Consider the following 17805-nt stretch of genomic DNA (forward strand, 5'->3'; position numbering starts at 1 on the left):
GTAGAGGGAAGGAGTGAGCTGACCCGGGCACACCCCGTAATAACGGCAGAAATCCACCACCAGCATTGGGAGCGGGATCTTGAACCCCCAACCTGAAAGGATAGGCGTAAAAAACGCAGTATCCCCTACGGTCGGTGTGGACCCTCTCCTCGCTTCTAGCGAGAACGGTGTCTGCATGGGTGGGAATGACCCCCTGTTCCCGTAATCGAGCCATCCCAATCTCCCCCATTAACGGGGCTTCATCCACCGGGCCCTCTCCACCGTCGACAGTGAAATCAATCGCCAGACCTCCGGGCCGAGGAACTACCTCGTCAACCGACGAAACTTCTCCGGTCTCTATCTGTTCCGCACCTCCCATTGCCGGAGGTGGCCCTTCAACTACCGGAAAATCTATCGGAAGAGCATCGTGGGAAGAACTGCCCACCATTGTTGATCTACTAAAGAGAAAGGGATAGAATTCGATGGGCAAGACAAAGGTTATCACAATCAAAGGAAAGAAAGGAGAAGATGAATTAGCAGAATGAAAAAGTTTCCTCAGAATCTCTCTCAGATGAACAATGAAGATATGAGAAATGAATGCCTCAACCCACCTTTATAGGCAACATAAATGGCTTTCGCGAAACCCAATAGCCATCATTAACTGCACGACCAACCGTAAAACGGTTCAGTTCTGCCGAAGCGAGCGTCATGATGACTAGCTCCGCAAAGCGGCTTCTCAACCATCCGCCAACGTCCCGCCGTCAGAATAATCGCAACAGCCTGCGAACGCCTTCAAAATTTTGGAAGTGACCAAATACGTACCCGGCGCATACTCATTCCCCACGGCCATCTCCAATATATGAAAGACTACGGCCATCCCCAATATATGAAAGGCTACGGCCATCCCCAATATATGAAAGGCTACGACCATCTCTAATATATGAAAGGCTCTCCAACATATGAAAGGGTACGGCCATCCCCGATATATGAAAGGCTACGGCCATCTCTAATGTATGAAAGGCTCTCCAACATATGAAAGGCTACGGCCATCCCCGATATATGAAAGGCTACGGCCATCTCTAATGTATGAAAGGCTCTCCAATATATGAAAGGCTACGGCCATCTCCAACGTGTAAACGGCTAAGGCCACCGCCGTCAAAAAGTCGACCCCCTTATTCGAGTTTTTTTCAAATCACAATCGATGAAGTCCGCTCATCGAGCTCGGCCAAAACACGACCTTAATAAGCGGAGGGACTAACTGTATGGGTCAAAATTCGATCTCACGGTAATTAACGGAGTTAATCTCGTCTTGAACTAATCCATAATTAATAAGTGGTATGGCCTCTTATTCATAACAGGATTCGACTCTTGTCCGATTTAATCTACGAGGGCACGGCCCCGTCATTCCCCCATGGGGACGGAACCTCAGCGTGGCCACTGTCATTTATTGCCAGCTCACGAAGCTCACATCTATTAATACTAAGAGCAGAAGCCCTAGAAAGGGGGCTGCTTCTTCACCACTATGGACAAGAGAGAGAGAGAAGAGAAAAATATACCCATCTTATGGGAAGAGAAAACACCATTGTAAGGCTCTGAACCTCTTCATGGAGAGGCATACCAAACCAATATTATCAATAAAAGCTGTTAAAATTTCTTCTCCTAACCTTGAGTACTTATTTTCATGTTATTCGCTTGGTCCGATGGATTATTATGATTTGCTATGATTTTCCCGTAACTTATTTGTATTGTTTTGCACTCATAAAGCACATGATAACTTTTGAGCAAACAATGATCAAGATTATTTGACATCAGATTATGATCTTGCTTTGGTTTATGAGCAAGTTTATCGTTGTGATTATTTTTTGACTAATTATAAGGTTAAGGAGCCAGTGGTTTCAATTGGGATGAAATATGTTACATATTTTAGTTATCCAGCATTAAAAATTGTGGACGATCTTGAACCTAGTTGCCTCCACCAGCATAATTTGAATTATTCAAATGTATGGTTTATCAAAGAATTAATTTTATTGTTTAAGATTTGTTTTTAATTTTATTTCATAGTAGAATGATAATTTCATACGTGTGTGAAGATCTATGATTATGACATTTAAGGTATTTAGGTTACAAATTTTAACATTGATTTATAAGTCTATGTTAATTTTGTGATCTATATATGAAACTATGAATTCGTGAAACGATTTATTGTGATTTTTCTCTTTGCGGTTTATATATATTTGACGATAAAATTGATATTTTTTATCTACAGGCATTTAGAAAATCTCTGTGTATGTTTTGTTTTTCTTACAATTTTAATTTGATATTATATGCCTCAAAAGTATTATTCATAATAGGTTAAATTAAAATATTTTGGTTCCATGAGACATGACAAAAACGAGATGAAATCTTTTTTCTTTTTCTTTTTCTGAAAGCTAAAAGAAAAATTGAACCAAAGTCTGTTTATTGCAAATGATAAAGACAATTTTTTTTTTTTGGTGATTCACTGATAATAGCCAATAAAAAAAAAATGAATAGGTAAACAACAACGTAAACCAAAAAAAAAAAAAAATGCGGGGTGGGGTAGTGCGGATTTAGACAGGAGCGAGTTCATGCGGGCCGGTGGGGGTTGGAATCACAGAAAAAGCCGTGTAGGGCCGGCCAGGTAAAAGTATTACCAAGTGAAGGTGAAACTCGTCCCGCATCGTTTGTCATCCCTACCCTTAGTTGCTCGGCCCTAACCCTCAACTGTGGTAAAGGTAAATATATTATACAACATAATAAGTAACTTTTTACATATATACACAATATGATTTTTCGATGAAGGGTGTTTGATTGATGATCTTGATCCTGCCCATAGCTCTACTATTGACAAATCCCATAATATTTAATTATGAATTTAAGTTTTATTCATTAAAATTGTATTTTCTTTACATAATCAGATTGATCACCTATAAAATAATTATAGATCATTTTTTACACTAAATATAAATTAGTAATATAATAAATATGATATTTAATTTTTCATGATATGTTAAGTTACACTAATGTGTACAAAATCTTTGCACTAACAATCTATCTAACTTAAATAAATAAATAATTTATTTGCACATTCTCTTAAGTCATATACCCTTACCTGGTAATGTACTCTCCATATTTGATAAATGGTTAATGACGCTTTTTGGTCCCTCGGCTGTTGATAAATTTTGATTTTAGTCCTTGTGAAATCTCATTATGCACATTTAATTTTCAATCAATTGAAATATGAACTTTTGATCTGTTTTCTTGTGAATATTCACCCATTTACCATAAAAATAACCCTTCCACCACTTAATTGCCCATGTATTATGTTTAACTTGTATTGTGCTCCATATCTGATGGTAATATGCTTTATAAATGTTCCAAACATAACATACCTCATACATAAATAGGTTAGATGTGATGACCCGATAGGTCATCTTATGATTTAAAATCAAATTCTGTGTTTCGGTGCCTTAAAAATATTATTTTATCCCTTCTCGATTTGCGTGCGCATTCCGGACGTGTTTCCGGCGATCTTTTATGTTGAAAGTTGATAAAAATAAGGAATTTTGCTTAAAACCTCATATGAGTTGACTTCGATCAATATTTTTGGTAAACGGACCCAGACTCGTATTTTAACAGTCCCAGTGGGTCCGTATCGAAATATGGAACCTGGGCATGTGCCCCGAATCGGATTTAGAGGTCGCTAGCCTGAGTTATGAATTTTTGTTAAAAATTGAAATCTGAAAAATTATTAATTTTTAAGAAAAGTATTGATGTTTGAACTTGTTGGTATCGGGTTCGTATTTTGGTTTCGGAGCCCGGTACAGGTTCAATATAATATTTAAGACATGTATGTGAAATTTGGTGAGAAACGGAGTTGATTTTACGTGATTCGGACGTCCGGTTGTGAAAATAGAAATTTCAAAGTGTTCTTGAGAATTTTATTTGATTTAGTGCTAAATTCGTGGTTTTAAGTGTTATTTTGGAGATTTGATCGCACGAGCAAGTTTGATGTTTTTAGGCTTGTGTGCATGTTTGGTTTGGAGCCCCGAGGGCTCGGCTGAGTTCAGATAGTCTACGGAGTGATTTGAACTTGAAAATTTTTGCTGGTGTAACTGAGGTTGTTGCAGGCCTCTGATCTCGCAATTGCGAGATCAGGCATCACAATTGCGACCTCTAAGGGTGGCATTTGAAGCTTCTCATCACAAATACGAAGAGAAGCTGGGCCATTCAGTCTTCACAATTACGAAGAATTCTTCGCATTTGCGAAGTAAAGCTGGGAGGGGCAGTGATCGCAAATGCGATCATTTTTTCGCATTTGCGGAGATTCAAGTTCGCAATTGCGAAGGCAGCAGAGATGTGAAGGACCTCACATTTGCGATGGTCCCTTTGCATTTGCGAAGCTCAGGTTGCATATGCGACATCTACAACTGATGAAAAGGGACTTAGTGGATTTTTCATTCATTCTTCAAATTTTCAAAACCTAAAACACAAGAGGCGATTTTCCAAAGACCATTTCTTCCCCAATTGGTAGGTGATTCTAACTCATTTTCTTTCAATCATTCATTACATTTTACAAATCTTCAACCTAAAATCTAAGTTTTCATGGTGGAATTGGGGATTTTTTGATAGAAATTAGAGATTTGATAAATTGGGGATTTAGACCTCAAATTGAGGTCGGATTCCAAAATCTGCATAACCGGGCTCGGTGATGAATGGGTAATCGGGTTTTGATCCGAATTTTGGTTTGGACCAAGCGGACCCGAGTGTTGACATTTGTTGACTTTTTCAACAATGGCCTAAATTGAATTCTTATCGATCGTGGGTGATTCCTAATGCTTATTTTGAAATGTTTGGTTGGTAATTTGCTAGATATTGTTGGTCCAGAGGCGTGTTTGAAAGGCAAAGTTGTGATTGAGCTTTGAGTGTCCTTTGGAGCGAGGTAAGTATTGTGTCTGACCTTGATTTGAAGGAATTAGGAACCCTCGGACTTTGTGTTATGTGAATTCCATGCGAGAGGCGTATATGCAAGGTGACGAGTGCTTATACGCCGCCGAATTATCTGTTTTTCGTGATATATCGCTTTTCCTTAATTGTTTTCCCTCATATCTTAATTGTTACATGCTCTAATAGCTTTCCATGCTTAATTGCTACGTGTTAATCAATATTTTCTTCTGTTAATCATGTTAGCTCTTTTCATAGTTCCCTAATCCCTGCTATTTGCTGAGTTTGACTTGTTTATACCTTCTAACTGTAAATTGCTGGTTTGGTCTCGCTGTGTAGTTTTATTTGTGTAGATTTTATATTGAACAAGGTTCCTTTTGTTGGTTCGGTTTGGTATTTATTTATCGTAAATGCCTTGTGATTTAGACTGTTGATTTGACTGTGTACATTGACGGTTTGGCACTGATATGGTAGGATCGGGTTGCACGCGCGCAACGAGTGTAATAAAGGAGGATTGATATGGTGAAATAAGGGTGAATATGTGTATACGGTGGGATCAGGTTGCACGCCGCAACATGTGTAATAAGAGCGGATTGATATGGTGAATTATGATATTGATATTGATATACGGTAGGATCGGATTGCGCGCCACAACAAACATATATATTATTTACTGTTATTGATATTGTTATGGTGGAATAAGGGAGGATTATGTGATGTCTGGTGGGACCGGGTTGCGCGTCGCAACAACCTATATATTTCTATTTCTTGAGTTGCGTTATTTTGCGGTATTTTTCTTTGAGCTGGTAGAGATTGGTAATTTTGGACGACACTAGTTTATTTTCGAGGCTGTGGTTATCATTTCCTGTTGGATGTTTAATTTTGTACCGCATTTTAATTATTCTGTCATTATTATAGATTGCGTACAGGTTTTAGCGTAGGTGACCCGCCTTAGCCTCGTCACTACTTCGTCGAGGTTAGGCTGAGCTCGGCACTTACTAGTACATGTGGTCGATTGTACTGATACTGCACTCTGCACACTGTGCAGATTTTGGAGACGGTCCCAGCGGCGGTTACTAGCGAGCTCGGATTGGACATTTGCGGAGACTTGAGGTACGATTGTTTAGCGCACGCAGCTCTTGGAGTCCCCCTCCTTTTTTCTTTTAGTTGTACAACTTCATTCGGACAACTTTGTACTTATTTCAAACCTTCATGTGTATTACTTTAGAAGCTCGTGCACTTGTGACACCAAGTTAATGGAGTTGTAATAGACGTCGGCTATTTAGCTTCCGCATTTGTACTTAGAACATATCTGTTATTTTAGTTCGTTATTAATGTTATCGTTTAAGCTGCTAAAAGACGTAAATTGTTCTAACGTTGGCTTGCCAAGCAAGTGAAATGTTAGGCGCCATCAGATCTCGATGAGGGGAATTCCGGGTCGTGACAGTTGAAAAAAATACATAAAGGAACCAAAATACAATTCAATTATGAAGGTTAAATACCTTTAATGAGGAAATACAAAGACCAGAAGTAGAATTTATGAATAATGAGGGACTAAAACTGCAATTTTTCCTTTTGAAAAATTTGTAGGATTACCGATTACCCATTTTATTTTTCAAGAGACGATTATAATATTATGTAATTCATAATAAACCCCAAAAATATCATAAAATATAAAAAGCCAAAACAAAGATCCCCAACACTTATACTTATAGTTGCAATTTTAACCATAACTTTGTTATACGTTGCTTCACCATTATTTTCCCCAAATGAGTTCGGAAATAATTTCTCTATTTCTTAGCATAGGGGTAAGATACACTACCCTCCCCAGATCCTACTTGTAAAATTTTACTAGGTCGTTGTTGTTGTTGAGTTATCTTTTTCAACTCCAAAAAGCTTAAGAAACTCAATGTGCTTAATAAAGGAAATACAAGGACCACAATTAAAATGTACGAATTATGAAGGATGAAAAGTCCAAAATTTCCCTTTCGGGAAATTAGAGCGATTACGCAATTTATATTGGAGGCGGTTATAGTGTTGTTTAATTCATAACAAACCCCAGAAATATCAGAAAAATATATTTATAGCCCCTAAATATTCAAAAGCAACTTCTAACAAAGAAAAACAGGATCTATTCCGTTTTGCGACCTGGAAAACGGGATCGATGGCGTCGCCGGTGGTGGCAAAGGCGGCGGAGAGAATCGGGAATGCAGTGCGACGGCAGGCCATAACTCTTACGGACGCCGCCGCAGCTAGAATAAGCAATCTCCTTCAGCAAAGGCAGCGCCCTTTCCTTAAGCTCGGCGTTAAAGCTCGTGGCTGCAACGGCTTATCCTACACCCTCAATTACGCCGGTAAAATTATCTTATTTTATACTGTATGGTGAAATTTCTATGTTCAAAATTAGATGTTTATCTTTTGTATTGCAATACATTAACTTTCATTTTGCCGAAATTTGGTCTTAATTTTGTTTGAAAGCCAAAATTTGGTATTAATTTTGTTTGAAGTTAGAGATGTTGAATATTTGGCGTAGGTTTCCAGAGACGAATTCAGGACTTAGGTGTTGATTTTTTTAGAGCTTAGTATGTTAGTTTTGTAAATGTGATCCTACTGCTAGTCATCAACAACAACCACCACCTTACCCTAATATTAAACTCATCTTATGCCAATATTATGGAAATACAAATGAAAAATATTAGAAGAATAAAACGTATTAGAAATATTATAAGTTTTAGAAGAAAGTATATTAAACAAGAACATGTTGAATCATTATGATAGTCATTTACTTAAGAATGGTGGTGTCCGTGCTCTTTGACTATTCCACGGGGTAGCTGATACCAGCCCAATGCTCTTTAGATAACTCAACCCAGCAAGGTTAAGGCCAGTGGCGGACCCGGGATTTTATCCAAGCGGGTTCAGTAGACACAATAACATTAGGTGAGATACTAGTCAAAAATAGGAATTACTGTTTGACATAAAGTGACTTCTGAATGCATGTGTGTGTATATATATATATATATATATATGTGTGTGTGTGTGTGTGTGTGTGTGTGTGTCAACTTTTAACCCGTTATAAGACTATAAATTTTCCTTTAAAGTCTTCAATTTTCTTATGTTTTACTCAAAAGATAAGTTAATACAATAGCAATCTAATAATTTTGGAACACCATAAATATAAACAAAATAAGAATTAAAATTAACAGACAATTTACTTGAACAATAAAGAAATAAACACACAATTTAATAAAACAGTAAATAAATTTTAAAAGAACTAATTGCAGAAAAGAAGAAGAGAAAAAATGCAACTTTGTAACATAAAAGTGCTAAAGTAAAGTATTAGACACTAAATACACAATTTCACACAAATATAACTTCTAAAAGCTAAGTATTATTTACAAACAATAAATAATTATAACAATTAAAACAACTTCTATATGACAATTGGCAAATAATAAAATTCAAAAGGAAAAATAACCTAACAATTTTAGCATATTAGTAGATTGAACTAAATTAATTATAGTCACAGTAATACAGGGAGAAGGGTACCGTTGTACTATGCAAACATGTGCAGTGTGTGCATCCCCGTGATTTCCGAAAAGTAAAATACATGGCATATGAGATTCGAACTCACTCCCTCTGCCATAAAATGACCCCTCTTGACCATCGGGCTGACATTACTTGTTGGTGCAAGCGGATTCATTTTATCTACAATTCTACATATCCGTTTGTCACTATAATTTACACACATAATTAACAAAAAAGTTCGCCGAAGCGGGTTCAATTGAACCCACTTGATACAACGTGAGTCCGCCCCTGGCCGAGGCAGATTGGAAGAAATTACCTACTAGTATTTGCCTCTGCTGGATGAACTCTGCTCTTCCATGATTTTCACGGACTTTATTGACTAATAGGCTACACCCTTGGATGCAGTGATTTAGTCATTTATTTATCAGTTAAACAGTTGTAGCAGGAATTTAATCTAATGAAAATGGAATAATCTCTGTACTTTGCGTAAAGATCCAGCTGATGTTGTAATTCAAGACATAAGGAGAAGTTACAGTAAATAGTGTTTAGACTGGACAGACTATGATCATGGATGTAACTCTGGCAGATGGTATAGCATGATAATATTAACACCTTTCGTCTTGAGAAGAACCTTGTTTAATAATACTCATCCGTTATTGCAACTCCGCTTTCAAAGACGTCGCGCATGGCATCAAAAAGTCTTGGCTGAATGCCTTTGTTACGGAATTGGTTTCCCTGTGGATATGCCTACAACAAAATTTGGCATATGAAGTGGGTCAGTTGACAGGGACTAAGTTTTTTTTTTTTTTTTTTAATTGTCAAAAGAGCGAAAATAGTTAATAGCAGGCATGAAGCTAGTGCCCCCCCCCACCCCCTTGAGTTTTAAAATTTTTGTCTATGATCAGTAGTTATTTCTGAGCCGAGGGTCTATCGGAAACAGCCTCTCTGCCCTATCGGGGTAGGGGTAAGGTCTGCGTACACATTACCCTCCCCAGACCCCACTTGGTGGGATTTTACTGGGTAGTTGTTGTTGTTGATCAGTAGTTATTTACTTCCTTTAATGTCAAGTAGAATAATATCTTTTTGATAAGTAATTAAAAAAAAAGTATTTTTGTACTTCTTATGTGATAAGTGATGTTCTCGATATGGTTCTTCTTCTTTAGGTTGATCCTTCTATATCAGTGTAATGAAGCAGAAACACGGCTTACCATGACATATTCTGCCCACACCTCTTCAGGGGTACATACTGTATTAGTCCTTCTATCCCATTGGACTCCTCTGCTGGCCAATAAAGTTGAAAATAACCTGTATTTTCTCTTGAGATGTCTTAGTTTTGCCTTCATACGACCAACCGTAAAGTGTGGATGCTTTCTCCGTATCTGCTCATTTACGAACTCCCAGCTTTCCTCTCTGAATGTAGATCCCCATATATAATCTTTATTGATCACCTCCGCCAACAGTTTAAGTAACTCGAACAGCTGTTCTGGAGACCAAACTGTATACACTATTGGGCCCGGTAGGTCCATCTGTAGTGAAGTAGGGAAAAGTGTACTCATTATGAAGCATTTTCTTGCAGGAATAATGAAATAGATTGCAAAACTTTTGGTTGCGTCACTGTCTGGTTATAAGATGATATTTTTACTCTTTCTAATATAAATGCTAAGAAGGAGCTCATTGCTAACCATCAAGAAAATAGAAGAACCTCGATCTGCTTACATAGTACTGACAGAGCAGATTTAGGCTCATAATATGCCCTTGCTACAGCTTTGTTCTTTTTGAGCTAAATGCATTTGAATTTTGATGCATAAGCTACATTTGGGTCTGTTTGTGTCAGGCATCCTTGACTTTGTTCAAGCTTCGCATTTGTGATGATCATCAAGTGGATTATTGAGTTTTCGTGTTAGGTGTAGAGGAATAAAGAAGTTGGCATTAATGGGCTATTCAAGTGGTATGATGTAAGCTACTTTAAAGAACTTGAATGGCATTTAATCAGGTAATACCTCTGCCTAGCTCCTTCCCAAAGAAAAGCACTAAGGCGCAAAAAACGAACGCGAAAGAAAAAAAGAGGAACAAAAAGGAATGTGTAACATTTTGAAGTATTTTTTACTTCATGATGGAGTCCACAAAACTGTTCTGTAGCTTTCACAGAAATGAAACACTTAAATATGGAAAATTTGAGGGAATTTGTGTAAAGTTGCTATCCTGGTTGACCAGGAGGTCACGGATTTGAACCGCGGAAACAGCCTCTTGCAGAAATGCAGGGTAATACTGCGTACAATAGACCAATTGTGTTTTGGGTCGGCCCTTCCCCGGACCTGTGCATAGCGGGAGCTTAGTGCACCAGGCTGCCTTTTTTTTGTGTAACTACTACTTTTGCTTAAGAACTTGATGCTTGAGGTAAGAGTTTAAGGTTTTCTTTTGATGGTCATTTTTGCCCCCTCGTGGCTCTAAGTCCTTTGTTTTTTTTTTCCAACCCAAGTAAAACTAGTAGAAAAATATGAACTGATGTAAATTTTTTTGTAATTGTAATCTGAAGATAATCAATGGGTGATAATACGCTTAACCAATGAAAAGAATAAAAGGCAGTGCAGTAAATATAATTTTAAAAAATTACAGTAAGAAAAAAGGAACAAGGACAGCATATAAGATAGTGGTGCAGACAGAATATGAGTATCACATACAATTTTTTTATAAATATGCATATCACATTCATTAATGGCTAGATATAACATTAAGTTATTTCTCAATAGGAAGGGAGGTTTATAAGCTGGCTTACTTGAATAGCTCTGGCACTTGGGGAAGTAAATAATTTAAATACTTAAATCAGAGAAAGCAAATCAGAACACTAGGAGCAAAATTCCTTCTATCCTGGAATTATCATTGGCCAACCTGAAAAGGAAAAAAAGAACAAAACACGGGGAAGCATAGAAGTGTATGCACTAAAATGTTGAGAAACCATTCCCACCACCAACGAGATTGAAGCCTTCGAAGCAAGAATCTGCTGAATATTTTTTGCTTGAAGCCCTTTATTTGTTTGTTGGGAGGGGGGGGGGGGGGGGTTGTTAACGTTCCATACCAAAGGGGACTCCATTTTCAGGACTCAGTTTGAGATATCCGGTTAAGTGTGTAGGAAGCTTTAGCATTCCACCACTCTTTTGGTGGTGAATATGTAGAATATTAAAAATTCTCAAAAAAGATTATATAGAATATTAAAACCCTATGATGCACATACCAATTGAGTGTAACATAGATTGAGCAAGGAATTTTATCAATATCCTGTAATCGATAATAAAGAGTTGCCTTTGGTAGTTAAAGAAGGAGATCTTGCCAATTGTATAGGATCTATGTTGTGGATTTTCATATTGGAAAAGCCTACGCTAGGGTTGTCGTTTGGCTGGGGCATGAATGTATATATTGATGGAAAGCATGATCTAAGGTTATCATGAAAACATGTTGAGATGTAGGAGATATCATTCATTAAGAATTAAAGTCACATTTGGAGAAATATGGTAAAAAAGTGAATAAACGAAAGGAGAGATCCTGTGTTTTATCCAACAAAGATTGTAAAAAAGAAATCGTAAAATGGGCATTAATCAGAAAAAGAAAGCAAAGCATTCTTAGCAAAAGGAGATCAATAATTTAGTTACATTCTAAAATACCCTAGATTTCATTTGGATCATTAGAATGCTGAGAAGGGAAAACTCAGATAACTCACCTTGTTCAGTCGAGAGGTCCTTTCTTGTTGGTTGGAAAGATGATAGGAGTGCAGTTGCAGCCTGTGGACTCCTTGGTTTGATGTGTTCAATTGAAGTCACCGACCTCGTTTTTATCGCTTACAATCATTGTATTTTGTGAGCGTCCAAGATTGGTTACATGTTAATATTAGCAGTCCTGGTCATAATTAATGCATGATGGAATGACAAAATCCATCAAGATTACAGCACGCGCTCTAGAAGAAATTCATGAGGGCCCTACAGGAATTTTGAAATACAACATTTTTGATTTTGTAAAAGATTCCAAATGGAATATATTATAAATATTGGTTTATTGGTAAATTTTTTATTTCCCACTAGCAAATTGTGAAGCAAGAATTTCATGAAATCGAAGTGCCAAAGGAGAATTAGGTATTCTTGTTTTTCCTTTTATGTGAGATAGGAGAGCATTGGCATTTGCCTTTTTTGTTTCAAATAGCGCATTACATTTTCCTTTTGAGATATAAATCTGCTTACCAAGTTTTCTTGATTCGCAAAATATTTATCAATCAAATAAAAGAATGAAATTTGCTGAGGAAAAGCATGTAACTGAATCTTTCTAATTTATGCTCAACCTTTTATCTTTTTTATTTTTATACTAATTATGCTCCTTCAACGGTACTTGCTCTGCTTGATAAGGGGTTTCCAGACTGTTATGATCAACTAGCATAGCTTCCTTGTGTTTTTCGACATTAGAAACAACGTATGCTTAATAAGTCATTAACTTCTTGTTTCCTATAGGACCGGACTTTCAAATTTCCCAACGTCCATGGCACAGTTGATTTCGCTGTAAAAACTCAAGAACAATAAATACAATATAGGAGAACAGAACAAACGACATAAAAAAACAACTTATATAGAAGAGCACATGATAAATCTGAGTTTTGGCCTTGGTTTCTCTGGAGCAGTGTTTTAAAAGGCATTTTCGGGGCGTGCCCCGGGGCAAGCCCTGGGGCGAGGCGCACCAAAAACGCCTTGCAATTCGGGGCGTACGCCTGGGCGTTTCGGGGCGTATGCCCGGGCGTTTGAGGCGTGTTTTTTTAGTGAGGCGTAAGCCCCAAAGATTTTTTCAAATTAAAACAAAATTTTTTGAATAAGTCCTTCACATAATACCCAAATTCTGCTTGGTAATTACTCAAAAGTTTTAAAAAGGAACTGAAATGTATTAAATTTAAAAGTTAAATTTTTTTTATTGATTGAAGCCCTAATTCATGGTCTTTCCAATTTCTTTATCTTGTTTGCTAGTCTGCTAATATCTCCCAAAAGCAACGGATATTTTTTTTTTTTACAAATACAAAGAGAACTTCATTCTCCTTCATAGCAGCAAGTTCAAAGTTCAAGTTGCAGGTTAGTCATCCTTTTTGTTCCTCCATGTAGAAAACTTTATTCTTTTAGACTCAAGTTACTTGTGCTTGTAAGTAGCGCATAATAGATTATTTTGACTTGTTTTTTGTTGGGATGGAGCACATCTATATATATATATATAGTTTTCTTCAAATTTTATGTAATTTTACCTGTTTATATATATTTGTTGTAATTATATTATTTAATAAAATATTAAAAATTAAATACCTATGGGGCTTACGCCCCGTGCCTCGGGGCTTACGCCTCGCTGAGGCATATGTAAAACCCCTCGCTTTACGCCCACGCCTTTTAAAACACTGCTCTGGAGATAAGAATGCTCCCCAATCTGCTCTGAAATAGGTCCTATATCGTAACCAATTTGTCTTTGTTCCGTTTCTGGCAGATAGCAAGTCTATCCGATGATTAATAATCATAACTATGAGCTATCAATCAAAGGCGAATCCATGATATGGAGGTTCCAGGTGCTACACCGCTTTGAACAGACATGTTGCTATTTACATTATCCATATATGGTATTATTACACACACACACACACACACACACACACACACACACACACATATATATATATATATATATATATATATATAAATTTTCCCCGAGGTTTACGGGTGCGTGTGCACCCTCTCCCTACTTAGTTGATCCGCAATATTTTGTGGTCTAAGGATTTTACTGTTATTAATGATTACCCAGGACCTATATTTGCCGGTTACTATAACAGATTATTTGAGATTAAAAAAATCATAATGGATCATGTGTTATGGACTTGTAAAACATTTAAGAGGACTTTCATGACTTCATTTAGTGCAGATAATTTTCATCCATGTCAAGAATGTCAATGACTTAATTTCATTTCAGAGTTGTTTTCACTGGCTAAAAAGTCTTTGGACTTTCATAAAGCATGTTCAATTATATCATATTTTTGCCTTGCACTTTAGAGTGGCTTTCAAACTTATTTTTGCTCAGTTTACGACTATTATCGTTTACAAACTTTAAAGCAGATCATGCAAATACCCCCCCCCCCCCCCACACCCACCTAACCAAAACGTGGGTCCATGGGAGGAGTGAATTCTGCCTCCAATATTATGTGGATTTTGTCCTGGAATTAATACTTGCATGAAAAATATGCTTCTTCATTTGTTTGCGAACTAGTGGATTTAAAGGTTTGCTTGAGGCACATGTAAACTCTTTAAGTATAGGTGTAACGCAGGTCAGGTGTCTCCGTCATTTAAGTGGCGTTAAGTGCATGCAGGCAGCAAGGCACAAATGTCTTATATCTCATTGACAAGCTTAACGTAGGTATAAATCTGCTGAATTTGTGGCGTCTGAAAGAGTAGAACATCAAAAAATCAAAATAACTGGCAAAGTGGTATATTAATTGTAAAACATTATGAACTTAGGAATATAGAAGACATTTATAAGAAATTATTTGTTAATCTTGAATTGTAGCTTAACTGCATTTTGCATCAGATCATAAATTTGAAATGATTTTTAACTTAATCTGTATGAATTTATTTCATGTGTTTCATGTAATAGCAGTATCAGTTCCTATATATTTATAAGTGTTGTTTGTGACTTTGTGTTTATATCAGTTCCTATATGTTTATCTTATTCCTATTTGCACCTTTCTTTACTGAAGTTCATGCTTTAAATTGGTTTATCCTTGTGCCATCACAAACCTTAGTTCTTCTATGCTCTTATTGATAACATTGTTGCAAATTGTCACTTACCTTCTTTTTTTTTTTTTTAGGGGGGGGGGGGGGGGGGGGTGTGTTCTTGAAGTGTCAGCTTTATTTGCTTATTTTACAATTTGGTTTTTTATTGTGCTCTCTCCTTTGAGTCTATTCAATGTTGTATGCACACAAAAAAATCCATCAGCAAGACTAATTAGCCTATGGCGTTGGTGGATTCTAATGTTGTTATACAACTTCAAACTGATTGTTATATGGATTTTTGTTGTGGTTTCGTTTCTAATCACAACCCTTTGAACATTCTAGATGAGAAGGGTAAGTTTGATGAGCTGATTGAAGATAAGGGAGTAAAAATACTTATTGATCCTAAGGCACTGATGCACGTGATTGGTACCAAGATGGATTTTGTAGATGATAAATTGAGGTAAAGGATTTACTTGTCAATATCTGTATCGCTGGTTGCTTTTATTAAGCTGACTCTCAAACACTTTAGGTACGAATCCTGTTAATTTTGTGGAAAAGTGGTTCATTTTACTATTTTGGATGAAATGCACTGAAAGGTACTTAGTGTTAGTTATCTCACACAATGAGTGGATGGCACAATTTGACCCCTCTGCAATTTTGTCACTTGCTGCTTCATCCAACTCCGACCTGTTGCCGCTAATTTTTCTTAGGGTGTATTGTTTTGTGGTTTTTCGCTTTAGTTTATACTAATTACATGTAACAAACCTTAATAAATGTTCTAATGTCATTTAGGATCTGATTATTGGTTTATTTATGTGCAAATTATGCTGGGAATATTTGCAATTATAATTTGAGAAATATGAAGTTGTCAGTCCAGAAAACGTTTGTGTGAAGGCTTAATGTGGGATAAGGTGGACATTCTTTTGTATCTTCTAACTTATCTTCTCATTTTCTGGATTCTTTAGTTCAGGTTAGTTTTTCTCTAAGGATCATTTTGTGGTTAGCTAAACTATGTAACTGTGAGCTATGCTGGCGCTGAAGATTTCAGGGGGCGGGGGTCCAGAAGGGAATCAAAACATTTCTGGCATCAATAGCTCAGTTGTGGCAGCCCTATGAACGGCTGCTACCGATCTTTTAACGATGTTTTGACTTGTCCAAAGCTGTCCGTTTCATAAGGTGTCCCCAACAGTTTATGACTTATTTTAACATATTATTTGCAGGTCTGAGTTCGTATTTATTAATCCCAACTCCAAGGGGCAATGTGGTTGTGGCGAGTCTTTTATGACAGCAGCTAGTAGAGGAGCTGGAAAATGAGATGATTTTCACTGAGATATTGATGTTTATAATGTACTTTCACTAGGATAGACAAAGGATGAAATAAAGATTCTCCAGGAATTATATGCCATACTAATACATATGTTCCTATTGTATCTATTGGATGTGAGAATTTCCAGTCATGGCAGTTGTATAATCTACTGATCCTACAGAAGTGGAAATATTTTTTTTGGCAATCCTTGCTTTGAAGTTCTGGAGTTACGGAACTGCCAAACAGTAAAACGCTTAGCGGTCAATGAAGTGGGTGAAACAATACCTTAGTAATATGCATATATATGTGTCTACACACATGCACGCACACGTTATTCTGACGAAGTAACACTGGGAGAAATTCAAAAATAGCCAGATTTACAAGTGGTTATTCAAAAATAGCCACAATTTCAAAAGTAATCGAAATTTAGCCATTTTTTATGTAAAGATATATCTGAACAAAAATACTGTTTAAAATCCGAAAAATACTCCAGCATAATATATTGGAGTTCCAGTATAATATACCGGTCAAGCATAAAATGCTGGAAGTTCATACACAGGTGCTCCAATCTCTAGTGTATTATGCTGGAAATTTTCGCGTGTTGGATTTCCAGCATAATATACTGGAAATTCATACACAGGTGCATCGATCTCCAGTATATTATGCTGGACCGATCCCTGTTGCAGCAAAATAGTGGCTATTTTTCAATGACTTTGCAAATGCTGGCTATTTTTGAATGGCCAGTCTGAAATTGGCTAACCCGTGCTATTTTTACAGTAATACTGCACCAATATTATGTAATCCCTATTTACTATTTACTGTCATGTGATCAGGAGGTCACGGGTTCGAGCCGTGGAAACAACCTCTTGTAGAAATGCAGGGTAAGACTGCGTACGATAGACCCTTATGTTCCGGCCCTTCTCCGGATCCCGGCATAGTACGAGCTTAGTGTACCAACCTGTCCTTTTACTGTTCACTAATTTAAAATACTATTTCCCTTCTGTTAGGTACAGTAATGTGAGAGTAGGAGTCCGGAACCAAAATGTGGTTCTTTTGGACAAGTAGCACCTTAATAGGTGTAAAAAAAATGGAAATTTTATATATAGTGCCCAAATACAGGGCGCTATACATTAACGTTAACTGTGTCGTTAGTGTATAGCGCCGAGTATTTGGACGCTATATATAAAAAGCTGCCACGCTCAGGTATAGCGCCCAAATACTGGACGCTAGAAGATTCTTTTTGTCCTTTGCTTTTTACAA

General features: G+C 36.9%; 1 protein-coding gene across 1 annotated transcript; it reads left to right on the forward strand.

Annotated features, from left to right (window-relative positions):
- On the forward strand, positions 6948-16750 carry LOC109229741 (iron-sulfur assembly protein IscA-like 1, mitochondrial). The gene is made up of 3 exons (XM_019395291.1): positions 6948-7295; positions 15582-15699; positions 16460-16750. The coding sequence occupies exons 1-3, from the start codon at positions 7106-7108 to the stop codon at positions 16551-16553; spliced, it is 402 nt and encodes a 133-aa protein (XP_019250836.1). The 5' UTR covers positions 6948-7105; the 3' UTR covers positions 16554-16750.

The sequence above is a fragment of the Nicotiana attenuata genome, chromosome 7 (genome assembly GCF_001879085.1).
Source record: "Nicotiana attenuata strain UT chromosome 7, NIATTr2, whole genome shotgun sequence".
Classification (NCBI taxonomy): Eukaryota; Viridiplantae; Streptophyta; class Magnoliopsida; order Solanales; family Solanaceae; genus Nicotiana; species Nicotiana attenuata.